The following is a 24,225-nucleotide window of genomic DNA, read 5'->3' on the forward strand; positions in this document are numbered from 1 at the left end:
GATGGGCGATTGTGTGCGTATGTAAATACCTATGCGATCAATCTTTTGTCCGATGATATTTCGAGAACGAGTTATCGGATTTCAATAATTTTGGTCTCAACCAACGCAGCTTTTCCAAACTTAAAACTGATTAGATTTTGACTTTGATCGGTTGGGTACATTTTGAATTTTCTAAATAAAAAAATTTCAAAAAATTAAATAAATATGATGATATCTTGAGACCGAATGAATGGATTCGAATGTAAACTGGTATCGTAATACAATAGTTTTTGGGCTCCTGATTACGATTCTGAAGTCAGATCTGCCAAATCCAGAATGGCAAATCGAATTTGGTGAAAGAAAATTTTTCAAATATTCGGATTTTAGTAAAAATTGATAGGAAGCAGCATTTTGCGTCACCGATAAAGAATCCAAGGCTAGAATTACAAAATTTGTAATGGTGGATCCATTATAGTGGTTGAAATTTTTAAAAAAGCCGACATTTTCCTGTAATTAAGCTTCTAAATCGTTAATCACGAATCTCAATTTGCAGTTCGAAATGCGAATTGGATATTAGTATCTTATTTTTTCTGTAAATTTGGAACCTGCGGTGAGAAAATGGGAAGTTCGAAGTCGGCTTGTTTTTTATCTATTCAGAATTCCTTAGCCGGTTCTCTTACTTGATACTGCGAATGATGAATTGGCCAGTCGATTAATTAATCACACTATCCCACGAGGCTGTCTGTCGCGAGCGGCCTGAGAATCGTAACACGAAATCGCACGTATCGGCAAGTTTATCTTGAACAAAGGGACGGTGAATTAAATGCTCCCAAAAAAGTTTTCGCATGGCTAGGGAATGGGGGTCTTCGTCCAGATGCGAGATCAAGCCAAAGACGATGGTTATGAATCATCCTGTCCCGACGACATTCAAAGGTCATATTCGAGGTCTGCTTGTTCCCGTGCCTATGGGGACTGTGCAAGAAGACGGTACGATTCAAATTGGGCAAATAAATTATCAGTCTCTTGTTCAAGGGTCCCACGGGGTATTAAACGTTCGTAATGCATAAAACTTGGCCCCTCGCATTTCAGCTCTTCACTTTCAGCATCCTGAGGGAGATTCGTCCGCATATAACATCCAAGAGAGCAAACATTCCTTATATGTACAATTTTTAATCCCCTCGACATGTTACATAGTTCAAAACTTCGTACGCATCAGCCGAGGAACTTTTACTCCCTGTGATGTTGGAGCTTCTCGTTCCTACAACGAAATAATCCGGGTCTCCTTCCGTTCTTCTCTTGTAAATTTGGAGGCAAGACGCGGAAGAACCGAATAACAATAAGTCGACTACCGCGGGGAAGACGGGCCCAGAAATGAAATCTTCGTTGTCCCGGAAACGACCGAAGCCTCGAAAATTTGGCTCTTTGCGTGTTTTCCGTTTTTTTCAAATTAACCCATTTCAGCCGGCGGTGTTTTATTCTCTGTACGAATAACCGTGATTAAAGTGCGAACGAGTTTTGAAATTAAACTGAAAGCACCTTAGGCGAAAATCCCTTAATTCTAGAACAATATAAACGGGCAATTTCTTCCCCGGGACAAAACCGTCGTAAGAAACAAAGTCAGGCTCACCTTTAAAGTGCGCAGCTGCTCTTTGTAGTCGTTCGCTGCAAACGTGATGGTGGCGGTACACGTGATGTTAGCTTGTTCCAGCTCCGTGACCAAGTCATTTACCGCCTGAAACGTGAAACATGTACATCAACATATTTTTTCCACCCCCGCAAAGAAAGGCGAGACATTCTCTCCCCTGCCGAGAAGCGAGAGAAGGTCGGCCTAACGCGGGCCAAAATCGTTCCGGGCTGAGAGCTTTTAGTGCTTGACGCTTGTTCCGCGTACGTTGGCCGCTTCTCATCAGGTAATGTTACAGGATTCAGTTCATACTATAACGCGGCGTCGATCACCCCGAATTAATATCGCGTGTTTTCTTGCCAATTCTTTTTCACGCTTAGGTATATCTGCGAATGAATATATATTGTCTCTCCGAGGCGTTCCGAATTTCTTTTATTGATCGAGGAGCAGCGTTCGATACGTGTTGACCTTTTACCGCTAGAGCCGCAGATGAGCCTTCCCGGGGTATGAAAAATCTATCGAATATCCCGCCAAGATGAGACTTTGACCGATCGGTCATCCGATTTTAGGACCGGCTCTCGATCGTCCGTCCAGAGATGTAACTCGAAAATGTGAAAGTTGATAACAGAAATTCCTCGGAGTCTACCGTCACCCTGGACAACTCCGTAACTTGTGATGAGCAAAGTTTTTGATCCGGGTGTTCGATTAGCACGAAATCTCGGAGAAATTCTGCCGATAGGCGGTATTAATTTAATCTCAAAAACGCTAACAGCCCGAGTCGAAATGTTCCCATTTTCAAAGTCCAATGCTCAGGAGATTCCGAATGGTGGCTTCTCGGATTACGCGAAGAAGCGAGCCTGAGCCTGTAACACGGATTAAACTATAGATCTTCCGGATTGCTGTCGTTTCACAACGAACGCTCACCTTCGATGGTTTTGTATAATTTGGTTTTATAAACCGTAGCTGACCCAGAGAAATTTCTAGTTATATGTAGTTACTGTACGGTCCTCGACTATTCTCACGTCTTACAACAACCGAAAGGTACAGTTCTAGGTAGAAAATGAAAATGAACTTTGTACGTGTACCTAATCAGATAATCTGATGTTGGTGGAGCGATAAATAGACGTCACGGATTAACTAAACGTACAGATTTCATGCCGCATTTAATGAGCAGAAAATGTGATATCGGCAACTATGATCCCACTAAACAGTGACTTCTACCACACTTTCCCACAATTTTAACAATTGCAACGACACGCGTTTTACTATAATTATATAGTTACTGCATGACAAATTTTCAATGATGTTTCGATCTTATCTTAATATGTATAGAATTCTCGATATCGAAGGTCAAAATGAATGGGAGTCAAGATTTGACGTTTCGATTGTGAAAGGGGCCCTGATCCTCAGAAAAATTCGATTAAATATAAAAACTTCCCGTTGACTTGGATGATAAGTGAATTACCATCAGGGTTGGTGGATGCGTAATGGATATTATCTGGTCTGTGGATTATTAACTTGATTTTCACCGCTGTTGCGGGTTTTTTTTTGACTTTCTTTCATGTAGAAAGTCTCGTCTGATACGAGGTTGCATAAGTATAATTAAATTTTTCTACGTATCAGGACCCCCCTCAGGGCCGAAACGTAAAACCTTGACTTTCATTAATTTTCACCTTTGACATAGAGAATTCTACACACGTATAAAAAAATGTCACATATTTCTCAGCGGTCAGGCAGTTCTTCGCATTCGGGTAAAAAATCGGCGTCGGGTATGATCCGGTAAGAAAACTGGGCTCACCCACCAGGGAGTACATGTCCCCGTTCTGCGATAGCGCCGTGACCGTGTCCCAGCCGAGGTGCTTGATCAGGGCGATCCTGGCAGGGTTGTGACTCGAGTCTGGTGCGACGGTGCGACGGAAAAGTGGAAACTCTGTGGCGTCGGACAGCGCCGGAGCCGTAGATCCGAAGGAGACTTGGGCAATGCTCCAGTAGGGGACGATCTTTGCCAGGGTTTCAGTCACCTCGGAGCACGCTGTGCCCAGGAGAAGAGGCATCAGGGCGTCTCGCCTGGAGTAGAGAGCGTGGAAGAAACGGTCGACACCGACGCCCGGGTCGCACTGAAACAGAATTTGGCACAAGTTGGATCGTCGCTGGTTCGATTTGGCGATTTGGAAATTGCGAGTTGACTCCCGGAGGCGGCTGCAGATCCCGTAGATGTGCTTCCGGCTCCGAGGGAATCAACAGGTATGTACCTGCCGCCCAGAAATCTGCGAGCACGAGTCTCTGCACTCTGAGCTCGGCATATCAGGTGTCGGAATAATCGCACTCAGACCCGCCGTACTCCAAACTCGATTTCGCAAGCTTGAGTTTGGCCGGTTAAAAGCTCCCTACGCTCCGCCACAAAGGAAACCACCGAGCCTCTGCAACCCCTTTTTTGAGGGTGTAACTTTTCCGGACGAGGCTGGCTGGTCGAGTCTGCGCCACGTGTGTCGTAATGGAATGGAATTACGCGTTATATTCAGTTTCGAGGGGGGGTGACGAGCGAGGGTGAAATGAGAATGTTTTATCGGATGTAATGGAAGGCGAGATTTGAGAGAATTCCGGGATCTGCAGATGGAGAAAATTATACGTAGAGTGAATTTTAATCGGGCATTTTCTGCAGTTCAAGCGGGCAGTGTACTTTATTTGGCAGCTGAAACGGCGAGAGCTTACAAAGCTTTTGGTATACTTGAGCCAAAAATGTGTTTCCGGATCTGCGCAAGGCTCGGAACATCAAATCTCTCTCTACATCTCCATTTCCTTTACGCGCAAGGCTCGCTTCACTCTAAATTGTAATCTCTGACTGGGGCGAGTCGAAGGCGAGCTTTCGCTGTTTGCAATACAGTCACGATTCCACGGGGAGGCCTTTTGTATCCACGTACCCACTTCGGCTTGCCGAAGTAACTTTCCGCTAAATGATTGATAGTGGCTTTGTGAATACAAATATTCCCCGTAATTTTTCGAACAATGTTCGAGAATCCGTAAACGCAAATGCGTGATGGAAATATAAGTGGAGAAATTTCGTCGGGAGAAAAATAAGAAAAATAGAATCCAGAAATATAATCGAAAACCCGAATTCAACCCGATAAAAACGAGAAAATTAATTAGATTGAAAATCCGTCACTTATACGTAAGGCATTATAAATTCTGCGTTGGACTCGTGATGACGCGTTTAGATCGAAACCGCTTTCCCGTTCACACGCTAGGCGAAATTGGAAAGCGTACCTACAATTTCTCACCTCGTTACTAAACTGGACGTTCAAACGAATTTTGGCAAAACGCCTGACCAGTAGAGAACTGAAGCTTTCTCTGCGTTGTATTCGCCCCAACATTTTGCCCCGAGTTTCAAATAAAAACCATTATTTTATTTCCGCAGCCGTATGTTCGTTTTCTCATTTGTTCGTTCGTTCGTTCTACGATCTCGGTTCGCTGATTATTTTTTTTCCGCTCGAGGCGAAAATTGCATATGTAGAACATGGGTACAGTTATAGGTATTTACCTACGTATAACAGACAAGCTTATGCAAATGTTCGTATTCACGTCCCGTTGCAAATTTGAAAACCGGAAAATATTCACCTCTTGTAATTTTCCTCGAACAATAATAACACGGAACTGCATAATTTTCTCATCCTGTGATTTCACCGGGTTTTCTCTTTCGCAGCTCTTCCGTAGAATGTTTCAATCGATCGACATTTCTCGTTCAAATCACTTCAGATGTGGTACTTTGCTAAATGGCGAATGTGCACTTTGCAGTTTGGAATTAAAAAACTGGTCGTTTTAAAAATGTTTCATTTCCCCATTTCTCTTCACGTGCACTCTCCGCGTTCGAGGAAAGGTCGTAATGGGCCACAAAAGACTGTCAGTGGTTTCACAGACCCTTCAGGGATCATGAAAACCTTTTCCAACCAGCAACCCAACTTTGTATACGTCAAACAAACAACTGGGCTAATTTGTGAGGTGGAACTAGCCTTTATTACATGAAAATATTACCGAGGGTGGATAAAACGTACAGCATTACAGTATGTCTCTCGCTGTTGTGCAAATTCAAATCAAATTTGCAACATGAACCCACCCCGTGCAACCGAGCGGAAAAAGGACTCGCGGAATAAATAAAGCTTGATACTAACTCGAGGAATATCGTGGGGTCAATTTTCCGCAAAAATCGTAGCCATTCCACTACGTAAAGTTGCCACATCTCGTTGCCCGCAGTTTCGCGGAAATCGCGATTGCGAAGTTCACCGACCGTCGGCAGACTTCGGAGGAAAAAACGAGCAAGAAAGCAGCATTCATCGAAGTGGCTCAGTGGATGGAAATACTCACGCGATAACGACGATTAAAAGCGAAAAGCGACCGTCGCACAAAGGAGCAAGAATCAATTGTGATCGTTGAGAGTTGAGGCTAAAGTGCTCTGACAAAAACCTGGGCATATGCGTTGCTTTTGTTATAGGAACGTTTCGCAATGGGTTAGGAGTCGAGACTTCGGTGTGCAACGCGATCGAGAAAAGAACCAACCGCTCCCTTTATCGGCATAGATATCTGATAGTTTTTGGAAACAACAATGTCGCCGAGCTGCAAAAGTTTTTTCATCACTTCCGTACATGTAAGTTCAACGTGACACAATGAATTCTGCAAGTCGATTTTCTATTAGCCGAGATAAAAATCCGCTATTCAGCGAAGGTTTTCCAAGTTTTTGTGAAAAAAGTTTCTTACGTCAAGTCGATTCTTATTATTTCCCTTTGCGTGTAAGCAGAAACGTTGGGAAATGTGGAGATCAAGACTTTCGAAGATAGTTTGATCAATGAAAAATTGGTGTTAAAAAATATCCTGCTTTCTTATCATACACTGCAAATATTGGAAAAAAATCGTACGATTCATCGAATTTCGTCCTCCTTAATTGTTCTAGTGATGAGGTTGAGGTTACTTCATTTTAACTAAAAAATAACAATCTCCCAACATTCTTCTACCGCGTTACAAAATTTTCACGCGCCATTTAGAAAAGCTTTTTAAACGTGCCACCTCGGTCACGAACGTCTTCGAGCTTCCTACGCTGTCTCCTTTAAATGGCGGCCAGCTTCTAGTCAGAGTAGGGCTTTCGTGAAACGTGACATTGTATACATTCACGCGATTCGATTGAAATTTTGAGTACTTGTGGGACCGGCGTCGAGATTCACGACTCACGCATCATATCCGCGATATTCCAGATTGAAGAATCGAGATCGCGTTGCCGCTCTTTTCCCTCTGGCAACACCTGACGAACGGATCCTCGTCCATCATATCTTAGCCACCAAGACGGGCATCACTACGTGCCTTAAATTCCGGTGATAACCGGAGGATGTTGAGGTCATTGGGGGTGGCAGATATTAATGACAGTTCGACGCGTTAGTGGCATTCTTGCCATGATACGTTCAGCCAGTCGTTTTTTCTGGTACGTCATACAGCCAACGGCGTCGGAGACGAGGGCCAGACACGTCGACGGCAAGAGGGGAGTCTCAAAACGCCTCGAGGCCTTCGGGGTGTCGAGGGTCACGTTAACCAGCCTAATTCAAATACCGGGTCCGCCATCTCGTCGCCTGAACCAATTTCGCAAACTTTTTTTCGAAAGGATTCTCAGCATTTCCTCTCGTCGAATTGTTCGATTGAATCCTGAAACTTCTGGCTGGCCGGATGCTTAACAGGCGACGTTCGGGACGTTTGCATGAATAAAAAGTGAGGTAAGCAAGACGCGAAAGAAATCGATAGCGTGAAAATATTTCTTCGGAGTCTCACGAGACCTGGACGCTGAATCAGCCGGCACAGAAAACTGTCCTGGGTCACTATGCGGATGCCACCCGGTACGTGGGGTTGATTTAAAATAAACAAGATCCTGCAAGAGTGGCAGACGTAGCCGTAAGCAAAGAACTTTTCGAAATTTTCTCGGTACCAGGTTGTGTATCTTGTACAACGTTACTCGAGGAGGCATCCGTACGTATAATTTCAAGCGAGGGTAGCCGAATCGTCGGAGAGAGGATAAGACAGTGCAAGGACAAACGTTCTTTCGTATTCCTGCGCCATTCGGCCCCGATGTAACGGAGAAATTGTGTACTGCGATATATGGCGTAGATTGTAGCTACCGTGGTTCCATTGTGATATCCGAAAGCTCATATCGCTGCAGCTTTCCAGGCTTTTAAAAGTCAGGACGACCCGCGTCGTCAAAAGACTCGCCAGATCCCGTTCCACTCTTGTTACTCACTTTTATTCGTGCATTGTGTCAGCTTTTCTGTACGGTTCGCATCTTTGCTAATGTATAATAGCACAGCATTGCCTTGAGACTTTCGGGGACAGTCGGATTTGTATTTTCTGCAGGAGTATTTTGCTCGCCCTATTGTCACTAGGAAACTAGGATGTGAAAAAATTGGTAGTGCAATTCGACTAGTTTTCGCTGCAGATGTTATATTTCTTAAAACATGAACTCTGGAAGAAGTTTGCGCGACGCCTGTTTCGTTCTACTCGAATAAATTTTCAATTCAAACATGTACAGTACGTGAAATATACTTTCGTTTGTATTTATCACTGAATAATCCCTGCGACATTCCAAATGGAGGAAAGAAACGCTCAAGATTTTCTCCCCTCTCGAAAATGACGAGTGTTTCGAATTGTCAAATTCATCGGAAAAGTTACTATCCGAGAAATAATTCATTCTTGAATGAATTTTGAACAAGTCTTTACAACCCGTATGCACAGTTCAATAGATAAAACGTCTCCACGGTCCGAGAACTTTGATTTGGCAAAATGGCGATGTTAATATTATCACTAAAGACACTCGCCTGGAAATTGGTTAATACAGCTTTATGCGATACATAAAGTTACTTGATGTACGAAGTATATTTATTTTTCCTTCTTTTCTTTTTTTAAACGAAATTTCGAAAACGTAGCGCGCATCCGGGGCTGAGAACGGAATTCAAACTTGATCCTATCCATGCCGCGTTTCAATTAACGTTTCATATGGAACCGCGAAGTGATTGTCACTTGTCAAATTAGGCAACGAGTGTATACCATGACTAATTGAGCAAAATCCATCGGTTGAGACCAACTGTATAAACTGACGCCAAAACAACCCCCCTATTCGAACTCGCGACCCTCGGAATTCATCGGCCCCCTCTGAAGTTCACAATACCAAATGCGGTGGTATAAATGACCCGCAATTTCAAACCTAGATGCACAGCTCTGAACTAAATGTTTAACGAGTGGTCAAAAATCAGCGGGCGTTGCACGCGTATCGGCGTGAGTTTGACTAGACCGGAAGATGATAAATGTCACTCAAAACGAGACGATAAATTATAATTTTAGTACGAAATTCCTCCAGGGGTGAACATTGAAACCAAGGCCACTCGTGGACGGAGCTCAAAAACCATGCTCTCCGAAGTTCCGAAAGCCGGGACGAGGGTTGAGTTAGAATTCAATCAACGGGGATTCTAATTAATACGTCAGGCTGCAACGTAGGCGTCAAAGGCGTCGGCCTTTGTTTCGGTGTGATGCGTGACGGATCGGCCCAACGCAATTAAGTCGCGAAATGCCCGCTCATCGTGTGCCTCTCCAGTTTGAAATTCATGCAGGTTATACGGAGATCGTCCGAATGGCGCGGGAATACCGTGAAATATTAATATCTGATTCGCGCTGGTGCTGAATAAATTTCCGGCCAGATCCAAATCACCCTAATAGACGGGACGAGACGTTGGCTACCTCGATGTCAGAGTTACGATTCGGGATCCGAACCCCGGCGCCAAGTTGAAGACTGCTGATTGTTGCTGACTGGTTACTAACCGGAAAACCATTCGTGACGTAGTCTTGTAATCTTGCATTTAATTTTCGTGTGCACTTGTTTAAGTTCAGCTGATTACACAGGCCTGCCACGAAATCCTCCTTCAAACAAACATATTACGGACATGAAGGATTTCATTTTCCGGATCCATATCTGCTTTCCTTTTTTTCCATTGCAAACCCGGATCATATTGCACATAGAAAGATGATGCAACGGAAAATAGTCAGAAGGAATGCTTGCGGGTTTTTGTTGGTCGATTCGCTGTGAAACTCCAATTGATGATATCAATAGAAAGAAAACTACAAAATAAGTAGAATTATACTAGTGGATAGATTTTCTCACGAGTTTAATGTTTAAACTTGTTGACTTGAAAACTCTTTTTTTTAGCTTGTCTGTTTAATTATAATTTATAAGCAAAAATAACGTTTACATGAAAAGTATACGTTGTAAATATTTTTTATTAGTATATTTCGATTCAAAATCATCAAATATTTTATAATTACACATAATTTTATGGAGAGAAGAAAGTTTTTTTTCTCGCAGATCAGTGTTAATGGGTATAAACTTGAGTCACCAGCTGCTTCGGTGCTTTCCAATATCTTCGATCTTCACTTGCGCTTACTTCCAGTTCAGGTGATTTAGTTTTTGATTGATTCCAACTTGACAAAGTTGGCTATTTTTCCAACCATATGAATGGTTCTGAATCTATAAAGCTGTAAAGTGAGAGGGATGTTGAGCTTGGACTGAGCATGGAAAAGGCGACGAGACAATCTTTCACGCAGTTTGAATTACATCCCTATCCGAGCCTCTTTATGGTGAGTTACGTGCCAAGCTGTCTCGAGATGGCCACTCGAACCGCTGAACGGTTGCCTGACTCTCCGAGTGATTCGTTCGATTCCTCTGTTTTTTCATTTATCGAAGGGAAGCCGGTTGACAAGTCGACTGAGGCATTGTAATCCGATTAGAAGAGCAGGCGCATGCCTCGTCGTCAGTTTTTGGGCGTCGTGTACTTTGAGTTGTTGAAAATTTATAAGCAGCGTTGCGACGCAAAAAAACGTTAAGCACATTGTATTGGAAGCAGGCACAACAGGCCTGCGTGTATTTTGGTAGTAGCAAAGCGTTACTGCGATAAGATTAACGTGAATTTTTCACCTCCGTTTTTCTTTACGGGCATACAGCAAAAATGTCGATAAGTCTTCATCGGTTTCCCGTCGATCGATTCAAATTCACTATCACCACTCGACCACTGCTCATACTAGAACTCGCCTGCACCCTCGGTTCGTGCAATTTTCTCCATCGTAAAAACATGTCCTTCAGTAGGATGACCTGGCTCACAACATTATCTACGTCCTATTCTACTTCAGCGTGCTGGAAAGCAGTCACTCTAGATTATTGAGGAATGATTGAATTACGTATTTAGATTCAAAGGAACGGTTGTGCTTCTCGAAGGACCGTTTTCGGTTCCACTGGCTTTGCGACTGACAGATGGCGAAGTACTCGTGAGATAACTCGCGGAAGCTTAGCTTCGATTACTTGCAGAAATTAGTGTATTTATACTTTCTGTTCTGCAGTATCGGATAAGTAGCCGTTCTAATTTGTAGGTATCGTAACTCCGAGAGTAATAGAATGTTCTGACTGATCGTTTGATTTACGACCTGTGCACAATTATACGTGTATCAATATTTTCTGGCATGGAAATACATATTTACATAATTTATATATCGATAGAACTTTGTTGAAAAAAAGTAACTTTACGAGGAGTGGGAATTTCGAGCCTGAAACGTGACAGCAACGTGACAATTTCTCGTTTTTTCCGAGAAAATTTACCCTGCAGTAAATAGATAACGGTAGTTGGTGGCTTCAAATTTGTTGTCTATTTAGAATCGATCGGGGATTTGTGTCACTTGAAAACTGAGTTTAGTCATTCGAACGCAGCAGACGGTTTGGCATCTCTCCGTAAAAATGCTGCTGATAATAATTTCTGTTTCATTGATGTGCGCGATCAGAGAATCGCATTCCAGAGTGGAGGATTATAAAGTAGAGGTACAGGTGCCAAATGTAATGTTCTGCTTAAATACCGCGCTAAAAACGCTCTACAGGGAGCAACGTAACATTCTGTTCGTTTCGGGACCGCCAGATTATCTTGAGAATGTCATAATAAAAATACCTCATTTTCGTACAAACGACTGGGACAAATTGTCGAGTTCAGATTACGCAAATTTGGGATCGTCGATAATATTTCTAGAGGGAAATGCGAACATTGATTTGAAGAACTTGAATCGACTACAAGGCATCCGTATGATACCGCAAATTCTTATGGTCTGCGTCTCCGACGCGGTTTGCGGCTCGGAAATCTACTTGACGACAATTGTCGACGTCGTGGACAGCACCCAGTTGCATTACATTGCAATGGATAGGGACGGATCAATTAATATATACCAATATTCGGCTGTAGCCGAGAGAAATTGCAGCGGAGCGCAGCTACTGAGACGAACCAAATGCTCTGAGAAATTGAATGACGATAAAGCTTTCCGGTCACCGATAAATTTCCACAGATGCCCAATCAGAATAGTCACCTGGCCCTGTCCTCCGCATACGCTAGATTGCGGGCCTGGCGTCCCGAACACGTTATGTGGAATCGAAGGGCAAATAGTCGAGGAAGTGGTCAAAGCTTTCAACGCAACTCCCGTTTTAACTATGGTCAAGAATCCTTCAGGTACGTTCAATACCGGCAGAAAGGGCTCGTAAGGCACAACTTTCTGCTCCGAATTTGTCTTGCATAAGGATAAACTGGGAGCTGATAGGACTTTTTACTTTTGTCTCATCTGCTGTGCACATTGGAATAAAGATGATAGACGCATAGGGAAAAGTGAATGTAATTGTCCTCAACCTACCAAGAACTGATTCTCTTTCCAATGGTGTATCGACGGCACTATTAACACAGATTAACAAACTATTTCTCACGCCGGCTTTAACGCAGAGGTCAAATCGCTCGTTGCAAATCGACAAGCAGATCTGGGTTATGGATTGCTGGATGTCCGTTCTTTTGACGGCGTTTCTTATTCCACACCGTATATATTCGTTGAGGCGACTGTAATCGGACCTCATTCAATATGGGCTTCCAAACGGTCGCTTGTAAACGTTTTGCTGCCGTTCGAATTTCGCGTAAGTAGTGCAGATACCATTGCATTTTGAAAAGTTTTTCATTCTTTATCAATTATTCCAAGGTTTGGATCGGCATCGGTGTTGTCGCAGCTTCTACTTATATATTAAGGAAATTCGTTCCACATTTTCGTCGAGTTCCGTTGCTTAAGCTGTTGGGAATGTTCCTTGGAACCACCGCAGCAATGGAGCCTCACGGTACTGCTACCCGAATTTACTTCTTGTGGTTGGCGTTATTCGGCTTCTACCTCATGCAATTCTATTCGGCCGAATTGACAAAAGTTCTTTCGGCTCCTCGGGAACAGAGAATCAGGACGCTGGATGACTTGGAAAAGACGGATATCCGAGTCGTTGGACCTCTTGCAGCCAAGCAGAAGTTCAGGGATGATTATCCACGTATTTTCAGAGATTTCCAGGTTAGAGATCGCTTTTCTCCTCCTGTATCGTCTTTTCCTCATTCACGAACTATTATACTTCATCTTTTTAAGACATTGACACGATTCCGCGCATCTTGTGATAATGCATTGACAGATTTGCTTCCTTTCAAGCTGATAGAGTTCCCGACGTATTATGACGAGCTCTACAAACTACTGGAGGGCCATTCTACCTCGGTATTCTACGTCAAGGTGGGTAAAGTCCTGGTAATAGAACGTGCCCAAACGATAGGATCACATTTTCGACGAATATAATATTTTTTCAGAACACAGGAAGAACCCTTTCCAAATGGAAGAACACCGAACCCGTAGAAGACAAGATCAGCTGGTACCCCATCGGTCTGGTGGCAGCGAATTCTAGTGCTCTTCTGAGACCTAGTAGCAGAGTTCTCTCAACGTTAGTAGAAAGTGGATATACGAAAGCGTGTGAAACTTTCCAGATAAACACCGGGCCACCTCCAACGTTCTTCGGGGTCAAAGCGAAAATCGATCACAAAGCGACCAGGATGAGGCTGGATGATTTATACTTAATATTTCTTCTGCTTCTAGTTGGATTGAGTATAAGTACTAGCGTACTCTTAATCGAGTTCGTAACGGCATTTGTAAAACGGAAATTAGCATCCAAAGAGCATGGCAGCGTAATTCGTCCTTTTCGACCGCGGCATCCATTTTGTGACCGTTATAGACAGGTAGATAGAGTTTTATTAGGCTCTAGTACTAAGTCCCGTCAAGCTGAAGCCAGAAATAGTTTGATAACTTAAAAAAAAGGGAGCTGTAAATCCTAGTGGATAGTAACAATGAAAATAATACAATAAATAAAAATAAACAAATTAAATAAATAAAGATAAAAGTAGAACTAGAATACAGATAAGTAATGGGGTTGGTTATGCAATTTTCGACCGTTTCCCGTCTCACCACACCTTCGAGCTACTCGATCCATTCTTCGGCAAAGTTTGACGGGGACGAGACGAAAGCTACAGCAAGCAAGTACACCTACCATAATTTAGTCATTGAATACTTATCGCTGAAAGTGAGAGAAAGCAAACCAGGATTTATCGCATAAAGTGAGCGAGACGAAATCCATTCGTCATAAAGAATAATTGATTGTGAGTTGTAATTCATGATAAAGAAAGTCGTAATAAATTTGCACTGCACGTGTAAAATTGCGAAAAAATATTGTATCCACTGTACTTGACCGACTTTCCTAGTACCGATTATGGATCGTAGAAAATTTTGATATTTTCCTCAAGTTGGTCAAGCTCTGCAGCTCTTTCTTTGTTGGTTTTTCCTTTTATCGCATAAATATTCAAAAGTTGTGAATTGCTCTTCGTTACTGACTATATTTTCTCACCCTTGCATTGACCTTGACTGAAACAAAGAAATGCGATTACTTGTTGTTATTTAACAAGCAGATGTGGGTTACGTATTTCCGGACATCCATTCGTATACAGGTATTGCGTACATATAATTGAACTCCATTTGAATTTGTGACGCTATGAACTGAATGGTATGTTGAGCTTGAAGACTGAAGAGGCGACGAAACAATCTATATCGCAACTTCGCCGGTGGTAAGGTTTAAGCTTGAAATAAGTCCCGATTCGAGCCTCTTGCAGGGTGAGTCACGCGCCAAGCTGTTGGAATGGACACTTAAATTTTTAGTGGTTCTCTGACCCTCCGAGTGATTCATTTGATTACTATATTTTTTCATTCGTCGACAGAAAGTTTGTTTATAAGTTACTTACAACACTGTAAGACCAAAAGGAGGAAGCACGCGTTTCGTCGCAGCTTTTCTCGAGCCGTGTACTTTCAGTTGTTGAAAATTTATGAGCAGAATATCAAAGTTAAGGGTAAGGTACACATTGCGTTATGAGAAAGCCCTACAGACTGTGTATATTTTAGTACCAGTGATACATTACTGTGATAAGATTCCTGTGGATCTTTCACGTCTGTTTATCCTTCAGGCCGTCCATTAAAATGCCAATAACGTTGGAGTGTTTTCATGTTGGTGGCATGACCTGGCTTACGATATTATCTAGGTGCAGACCTGTGTCAATGCGCTGGCATGCAATTCACTCCAGATTATGAACGAATAATTCAGTTATTAAGGTTGGACGAAATGGTACCGGATCATAAAAGTCTGTTTTCGATCAAATTAGCTTTGCGATTGACCAATGGTGAACACTCACGGGCGAACTCTCATGCCTTCAGCGTGGATTACTTTCGGAAATAAATATATGTGTCCTTTATTTAGTACAGTATACCGGATGTGTAGCGGTTCAGACTTACATGTATCATAACTCCGAAAGTCATAAGATATTCTGATTAATCGTTCGATTTAGAAGCCATACACAATTATACGTGTATTAATATTTTCAGATATAGAAATGCATATTTGCATAATTGATATATTGATTCGACTTTGTTGAAAGGGACTAACTTTATGCGTGAGAACTTCAACCCAGGGACATGACATCAATGTAACGATTTCTCGTTTCTTCTGAGAAAATTTACCCGGCAGCAAATAGATAAAGGTAGCTGGTCGTTTCAAATTTGTTGTCTATTTAGCATCGATCGGGGATCTATGACACTTGCAAATTGAGTTTAGTCGTTCAAACACAGCAGACGATTTGACGTCTCTTCGTGAAAATGCTACTGCTAATAATTTCCGTTTCGTTGATATGCTCGATCAGAGAATCGCGTTCCGAAGTGGAGGATTATAAAGTTCAGATACAGGTGCCGAATGAAATGTTGTGCTTGAATGCCGCATTGAAAACGCTCTACAGGGAACAACGTAACATTCTGTTCGTTTCGGGACCGCCAGATTATCTTGAGAATGTCATAATAAAAATACCTCATTTTCGTACAAACGACTGGGACAAATTGTCGAGTTCAGATTACGCAAATTTGGGATCATCGATAATATTTCTAGAGGGAAATGCAAACATTGATTTGAAGAACTTGAATCGACTACAAGGCATCCGTATGATACCGCAAATTCTTATGGTCTGCGTCTCCGACTCGGTTTGCGGCTCGGAAATCTACTTGACGACAATTGTCGACGTCGTGGACAGCACCCAATTGCATTACATCGCAATGGATCGGGACGGATCAATTAATATATACCAATATTCGGCTGTAGCCGAGGGAAATTGCAGCGGAGCGCAGCTACTGAGACGAACCAAATGCTCTGAGAAATTGAATGACGATAAAGCTTTCCGGTCACCGATAAATTTCCACAGATGCCCAATCAGAATAGTCACCTGGCCCTGTCCTCCGCATACGCTAGATTGCGGGCCTGGCGTCCCGAACACGTTATGTGGAATCGAAGGGCAAATAGTCGAGGAAGTGGTCAAAGCTTTCAACGCAACTCCCGTTTTAACTATGGTCAAGAATCCTTCAGGTACGTTCAATACCGGCAGAAAGGGCTCGTAAGGCACAACTTTCTGCTCCGAATTTGTCTTGCATAAGGATAAACTGGGAGCTGATAGGACTTGTTACTTTTGTCTCATCTGCTGTGCACATTGGAATAAAGATGATGGACGCATAGGGAAAAGTGAATGTAATTGTCCTCAAGCTACCAAAAACTGATTCTCTTTCCAATGGTGTATCGATGGCACTATTAACACAGATTAACAAACTATTTCTCACGCCGGCTTTAACGCAGAGGTCAAATCGCTGGTTGCAAATCGACAAGCAGATCTGGGTTATGGATTGCTGGATGTCCGTTCTTTTGACGGCGTTTCTTATTCCACACCGTATATATTCGTTGAGGCGACTGTAATCGGACCTCATTCAATATGGGCTTCCAAACGGTCGCTTCTAAACGTTTTGCTGCCGTTCGAATTTCGCGTAAGTAGTGCAGATACCATTGCATTTTGAAAAGTTTTTCATTCTTTATCAATTATTCCAAGGTTTGGATCGGCATCGGTGTTGTCGCAGCTTCTACTTATATATTAAGGAAATTCGTTCCACATTTTCGTCGAGTTCCGTTGCTTAAGCTGTTGGGAATGTTCCTTGGAACCACCGCAGCAATGGAGCCTCACGGTACTGCTACCCGAATTTACTTCTTGTGGTTGGCGTTATTCGGCTTCTACCTCATGCAATTCTATTCGGCCGATTTGACAAAAGTTCTTTCGGCTCCTCGGGAACAGAGAATCAGGACGTTGAATGACTTGGAAAAGACGGATATCCGAGTCGTTGGGCCTCTTATGGCCAAGGAGAGGTTCAGGAACGATTACCCACGTATCTTCAGGGACTTTCAGGTCAGAGATCGCTCTTCTTTTCTTGCATCATCTTTTCCTCATTCACGAACTATTATACTTTATTTTTCGAAAACGTTGACACGATTCCGCGCATCTTGTGATAATGCATTGAAAGATTCGCTTCATTTCAAGCTGATAGAGTTTCCGATGTATTATGACGAGCTTAACAAGTTACTGGCGGGCCATTCTACCTCGGTATTCTACTCCAAGGTATGTAAAGTCCGAGTATTAGAATCTACTCAAATGATAGGATCACACTTTTGATGATTATAATATTTTTCAGAACACACGAGGGACCCTTTCCAAGTGGAAGAACGTCGAACCCGTAGAAGAAAAGCTCAGCTGGTACCCCATCGGTCTGGTGGCAGCGAATTCAAGTGCTCTTCTGAGACCCAGTGGCAGAGTTCTCACAACGCTAGTAGAAAGTGGATATACGAAAGCGTGTGAAACTTTTCAGATAAACACCGGGCCACCTCCAATGTTTTTCGGGACCAAGGCAACTACCGATCACAAAGCGACTAGGATGAGGCTGGACGATTTATACTTAATATTTCTCTTGCTTCTGGTTGGATTGAGTATAAGTACTAGCGTACTCTTAGTCGAGTTCGTAACGGAATTTGTAAAACGGAAGTTAACATCTAACAATGCGGGCAAAGGTACTATACGTCCTGTTTGGCCGCGGAATCCCTTTCGTTATAGATACTCTGCTTAACTTCCATTGCGGTTCATCGACATGCAGGCGAAGTGATGAAAAAGAGAATTGTACTAATCATTCGATTGAACGAATCTGGGACTGACTTCTGTATACCATGCACATTAATTACGAGGTGTTTCATGTCCACGTGATCGCAATTTCACTTTTCAAATATATTACAGTCCATGGTTGATAAACTAACAAATGATCGTTACTCATTGAGAACTTATAATGTCAGCACTATCAATTAGTAAACAATTCAGGCCGAGTCAAAGACTGGAGCGATTCGTCAAATAATCTACTGCACTATGGATATTCTACCCATGTTTTACGTCTTGGCATAGGGCAACTAGTTTTCACTGCTGTTGTCTACTGATTAACATTAACCACTTTGTTTACATCGGCTTGCCGCAATTTACTACGTCGTAAAAATATGCCTGCGCCCTTCGTTCTTTCCACGAAAATTAACTGGGCAGCAGCGACATAAAACCACTGAATATAAATTCCGTACACATATCGAGCACCTGTGTTACTTGCAAACAAAGTTCAGTCTTCTCAACAAGGTGCAAGGCTCAACGTCGCTTTGCCCAAGATGCATTCGGTGATAGTTTTCATCGGCTTGTGCTTCATCGGAAAATCTCATCAAAGATTAGAGGCTCACGAAGTGGAAACAGTATCATCGGACGATATCTCGTGCTTAAACACGGCACTACAAACGTACTACGAACTCAATTGCAACATACTTTTCGTCTCAGTACCACCAAACAACATTTATAATGCTGTAGTAGAAGTTCCTCACTTTCTGACGAACAAATGGAACGCTTTGGACACGGTAGCCGGCTTAGTACCAGGAACGGTGGTTATATTTCTCGAGGGAAATGCAGACCAGGATTTGAAAAATTTGAAGCGTCTTCGAGGCACCGATTTCATAAGATCGGTTCTCGTTGTTTGCGTCTCCGACGTGGTTTGCAGCTCAGAAATTTACGTGAAGATAATTACCGATATCAAGATTAATGTACGGTTGTATTACATCGCCATGAACCAAGACGGGTCGATTTATCTTTACGAATACACGAAGAACGCTGAGGGAAGATGCGGCGAGGCTCAGCTTCTGAAGCTCACCAGGTGCTCGGACAAGTCGATTACACGGAAAACGTTTCGGCCGAAGTTGAATTTTCACAAATGTCCCGCACGATTGGTCAGTTGGCACTGTCCACCGCATTCGGTAAGTTGCAGACCTGGTGATTCGAAAAGGCTATGTGGAATCGAAGGACAAATCATTAACGCGTTCCTTCAAGATTTGAACGCAACTCCTGTATTAACCATGGTTCAATCTCCCCAAGGTATACGCATACATTTTCTCAGTATTGTCTTCTAGTAATTATATATGGGCAATGTTTCCTGCTTGCAAGTTTTTCCAATCATTCACATTTCGGCCACGGTCATTGGCACTGCAGATTTAGGTATTCATGACACCTCTGTCAATCCTGGCAACCCGGAATTTTCTCTTTTTAGATTATCTGACCCAAAAAAATATCAGGTGTAATCAGAGCGTGTAACTACATGCAAGTGGTTGGAATTATTTGAATATCGTTTAATTGAATAATCGACTATCTTCTCGTTTTGAAATGAGAAAAAGAAAAACAATTGTATTAACGCGAAAAAACTTTGAAAGCAGAAGCAGAGAATTTTAGTGTATTCAGTTAATTATAAACGGCTTTGTCTTAGAGACATGTTTGTTTACTATGTAAGAAATAGAGATTCTACAATTGTTAATGGAAAAACTTATTGTAATGAAATTGATATTTATTTCCTACTCAAATAAAGAGGGACAGGAAAGTGGACTTTCCTACAAAAAGTGAAGTAAGCAAATACTATCAGTAGTAAATATTAACTCAGGGCGAGTTCAATTCATGAAAAAAAGTCGTAATAAATTAGCATTCAAAAATGACACATTAAAGTATAAATAATCGTAGTTTCGATAGAAAAAAGATTACATTGTACTTGCCAATTGACTAACTTTTCTAGCTTGGAATGTGGGTCACAGGAAATGGTGTAATTTCCTTTTAAGGTTGCTAAGCTTTGCAGTTCTTTTATTTTCTCTTTATCTCCAATGGTACGTGTATCGTAAAAGTGTTAAATAGTTCATAGCTACTAACAGTGTTTTACTATCCCCTGCATTGCCTGGCTGAAACAAAGAAATCAAATCACTTGTTGCTAGCGAACAAGCAGATCTGGGTTATGGACTTCTGGACTACCGTCTCTATGAAGGCATTCAGTATTCGTTGTCGTACATGTTCGTCGAAGGAACTGTCATTGCACCTCATTCGGTGTTGGCCGACAAGCGATTACTCGAAAATCTCTTAACGCCATTCGAACCCCAGGTAGGAAGATATGTTTAATCATTAGAAAAGGAATGTATTGATGAGATTAATTTGAAAATGTATCTTTATTCGGACAGCAACTATACGTATACCATGTGTGTACCCCTTGATGTAATTTTCAATATTCAGGTCTGGGTGGGTCTCGGAGTGGTGGCTGTCTTGACCCTGATATCAAGTCGACTTTTTCCTCCTTTGCAAAGAATTCCAGTATTGAAACTATTCGGCATACTTATGGGGATAAGCGTACCACTTCAACCGCGAAGATTCGCCAATCGAATATTCTTCATATCACTGCTGTTCTTTGGATTCAACCTGATGCAATTTTATCTAACCAATTTAACGGAAGTGTTCGCAGTTCCTCGACGACTCAAAATCAGGACACTGGATGACCTAGAAAAGTCGGAAATCCAAATCGTGGGGTCACCTTCGTACAAGTTTAGATTCAAGGATGAATATCCACTCATTTACAATAACTTTGAGGTTCGTATTTTCTTGACGACGAACAAAACGAAGACACAAAACGTTGTCGAAGGTGTGAACGTCATCATAAAAAAAAAAAAACACTTCCCTTTGTTCAAGGAACTGGATTTCCCAACGTACTATAACGAACTTTACGAGTTACTATCCGGCAATTCTAGCTCAGCATTCTACGTTGAGGTGAGTCGAGCTAACCCTGACACTGCAACAATTTCCCTCCCTCGCATGACATTCAAGAATTTTTCGTTTCCTCAGAACACAGAGAAGACCATTGCTCAGTGGAAGAATGTCGAATCCATAAAAGAGAGGATAAGCTGGTACCCCGTGGTAGCAGTCACACCAAATTCAAGTGCTCTTGTTTACAGCCTGAATAGAGTTATTATGGAAATTATGGGAAATGGAATCATCAACCAGTATGAAAATTTGTATTATTCGTTGAAAAAATCTGCAAAAATGTACAATCCTAACTCGACTCGTGGTCAGGCCGCCAAGATTAATTACGATGAATTGTACGGTACATTTATTCTGCTTGCCATAGGGTTGGTTACGGGTACTGCTGTATTGTTACTCGAACTTGCGGTAGTATTTGTCAAAAGAAAGTTGACGGCAAGAGACGGAGAGTATAGACCTCGTCCTTTTTGGCCATTGACTCAAAGACACGTCCTTAACATACCTCGTGCACATAGACACTATGATTGAGTCCGGAGTACGAGATTATAGTATTAATTATTACAGCAAATAATCAAGTGGGCACTTTTCCACGCTTTGCAATGATTCCCGCGTAATTTTACCTCGTACTGTATTATACAATTTTAGACTTATCAGTTTGAAAAAGGATTAGGAGGATCATTCGAGGTGCTTTGTATCAATTTATAAAGATTCCCAGCTTACGTTAGATTTTTTTCGGCTTTGAAAGAGAAGCTTCGTATACATAATTTTGGCTTGATTATATGTTTGTGTAACGTACCAATTGATTTAAAATAATACCCGAGTAATGGGAGATGCTTAATTTATATGTGTGAAGGCATTTTCGCTTCAGCATTCAAATCGTGTACTCCAGCAATAGTAAAGTTGTGAAAAATATGTCATGCCAATGTTTTCTGAAACCTTATATCGTCCGACATCCCGACAGCACAGAGATCTTACTCGGTTTGTTACTCTTGTTCCTCTGTAAAAGTCAATAATTGCGGTCTAAAGGAAAATGATATCCTGTAAAACCGTTGGCAGAATCGCGATCTAATTTTCATTATAATAGCATTCGTAGGGCATGGAATTTCAGCGGCGGATTTCCTCTTTTGTTACAACTTCGTCCCATTATCGGTTTCATCTCGTATGTCAGACGCAAATTGCCGCCGAGTTTTACCCCTGAATTGAAATTCAGGATAGCGAAATCATTAGCAGAAGCTTGCCGTTTGCTGGGTCTGATTTTCGACGCGAGAAGAATGATCGTATCGTTACGAAGTTCCCAGGGACGAATCAGGGTGCGTAAAAAACTTTTTCCTTCTGGTCTGCTAATTGAGCTCTGTATTTTTTGAACAATTCCTATAACACAGAGACGAAATCCAGATTTAAATATTGCGTACGAACCTGTTTACATTAACAAAATTGTTATATCGACAGCTAATGGCTACTCCGCTGATTTCGTATTTAAACACTCGTAAACTGTTCTTCAACGATTTTCCTGTGGTATCACTTATTTTTAGTCACCAATGAACTGTAATTGCACATTTCAGTTTTCCCCTGAAAAGCTACAAGCCTGACTACCCTACAGCTTCGGAGCAATTTCGAGGGCTAGGCGGTGTATTAGATGGAGATACAATCGGCAAGAGAACGAAATACGATATTACGGGGGGAATTTTCTTTGCAAGAGTAACTTTTGCCAAAATTTTTTACCTTCACCGACCCTTGATCATTTTTGGCTACCGCGAAGACAAGATCTCGATCTACTATCATCGTTTCTTGATTCTGTCGTACGAGGTGAAAGATAGCGTTCGCATTGCCTCATAAATTTTCATGACATCGACATCGTCATCCTATGGATTCGGTGTACCTGGATTCAAAAGTTTCTCATGTAACTCCCGGCTCGTCTCACTTCAGATCCTCCGTCTGACACCGGGATAGGTTATCATAAATAAATTGATCGCCCCCCTCCCGTTCTTCGAACCAATCGCTGTCTAAAATGTAATTCCGGTATTATTTCGCGGCTGAATATATGTCAGAGGGAAAGGTTATTTAGGTGACCGAGTTGTACGAGTTTTTTTTTTTTTTATTTTCAATTGGACTACATCTTATTTCGTAACAAGTTGGAAAGTTTTCCTGCATTCAATAGCGTTCACCCAAAAATGTTCTTAACAAGACGATCGTCGGAGTTCATCTCCGTCACTTCGTCACTCGATCGTACTTTTTCTTTCTACCCTTTGAAAAGTATCCAACTTCTGAATCGCCACAAGTTCTATGGGTTTTTTGTAACCGCAAGCAGTTTGAGAATAAATAAAAAAAATTTCAACCACATGAAAAGCATTTCTGTCATTTCGTCTCTTTACTTTCTTAAATGTTATTTATTTTCGCAATATCGTACCAAAGGAGAAAGGAAAACCTTCAAAAGGGAAAATCTTGCGTATCTGGCTACCTCGATTAGTAAACAAAATCGTAAATACTCATCGATTAGATATTTCACGTGTACAGCTGACTGATATTCTCGATATCAGTAATGAGGTACGGAATGTTGACGTGATTTTTCACGCTCAGTATTTTATTTTATATCAATGAAAGAGTGCGGTGATTCTCAGAGGAAATTCTATTACTCCGAATCAGATTTCAATGCTTGTTGTTCAACGATTTCAATCTCGTACGAATCGAAAGTTACACGAACATGTATACATCCTTTTTCTACAGTTAAAAAATTTTTTTTTTTTTAAATTGTATAAAACGTATCGTCGAATACTCTGATTGAGAGGTGATATACGAACACATTCTTGATTTTGTGGCCTACTTCAGCGGTCTGAAAGTGTTGTTGAACGTAAATTCATCATTATCACAGATGGTTGCAGATATATCCTCAGTTTGCAGAATTTTGACGACACTCGGTTTATCCGGTGAACTTAATTTTCTATTCTACATGTCTATCATGCACCGTGACATCGGGCCGAGCTGTACATGTTTGAAAAAAACTATTTCGTTTTGTACATTTGTTTGATACAATTTGACAAGATAAAATTGCCCTTAAAATTATACCGGTCATTACGACTTATGAAGTGTACGTCGTTCGTACTTTTCACTTTCACCTTTATATCACTAGACTCAGTTAATTGCATGTTCGTTTACTTCGTTAACTAAAATCAACGATCGCATACCACATTTCACATAGTTTAT

At 41.8% G+C, this 24,225-nt stretch overlaps 1 protein-coding gene across 5 annotated transcripts in view; it reads right to left on the reverse strand.

Annotated features, from left to right (window-relative positions):
- Positions 1-24,225, reverse strand: part of GABA-B-R3 (gamma-aminobutyric acid type B receptor subunit 3) — a 103,204-nt gene that overhangs the window by 36,377 nt on the left and 42,602 nt on the right. For 4 of the 5 annotated variants that reach the window (XM_046616010.2, XM_046616009.2, XM_046616011.2 and 1 more), the window contains exons 3-4: positions 3,406-3,720; positions 1,607-1,711 (exon numbers count right to left, since the gene is read on the reverse strand). In XM_046616010.2, coding sequence (XP_046471966.1) covers positions 1,607-1,711; positions 3,406-3,720 — 420 coding nt within the window. The remainder of the gene's footprint in view (positions 1-1,606; positions 1,712-3,405; positions 3,721-24,225) is intronic. The other variant, XM_069134223.1, reaches the window with a different exon arrangement.

The sequence above is a fragment of the Neodiprion pinetum genome, chromosome 3, assembly GCF_021155775.2.
Source record: "Neodiprion pinetum isolate iyNeoPine1 chromosome 3, iyNeoPine1.2, whole genome shotgun sequence".
NCBI lineage: Eukaryota > Metazoa > Arthropoda > Insecta > Hymenoptera > Diprionidae > Neodiprion > Neodiprion pinetum.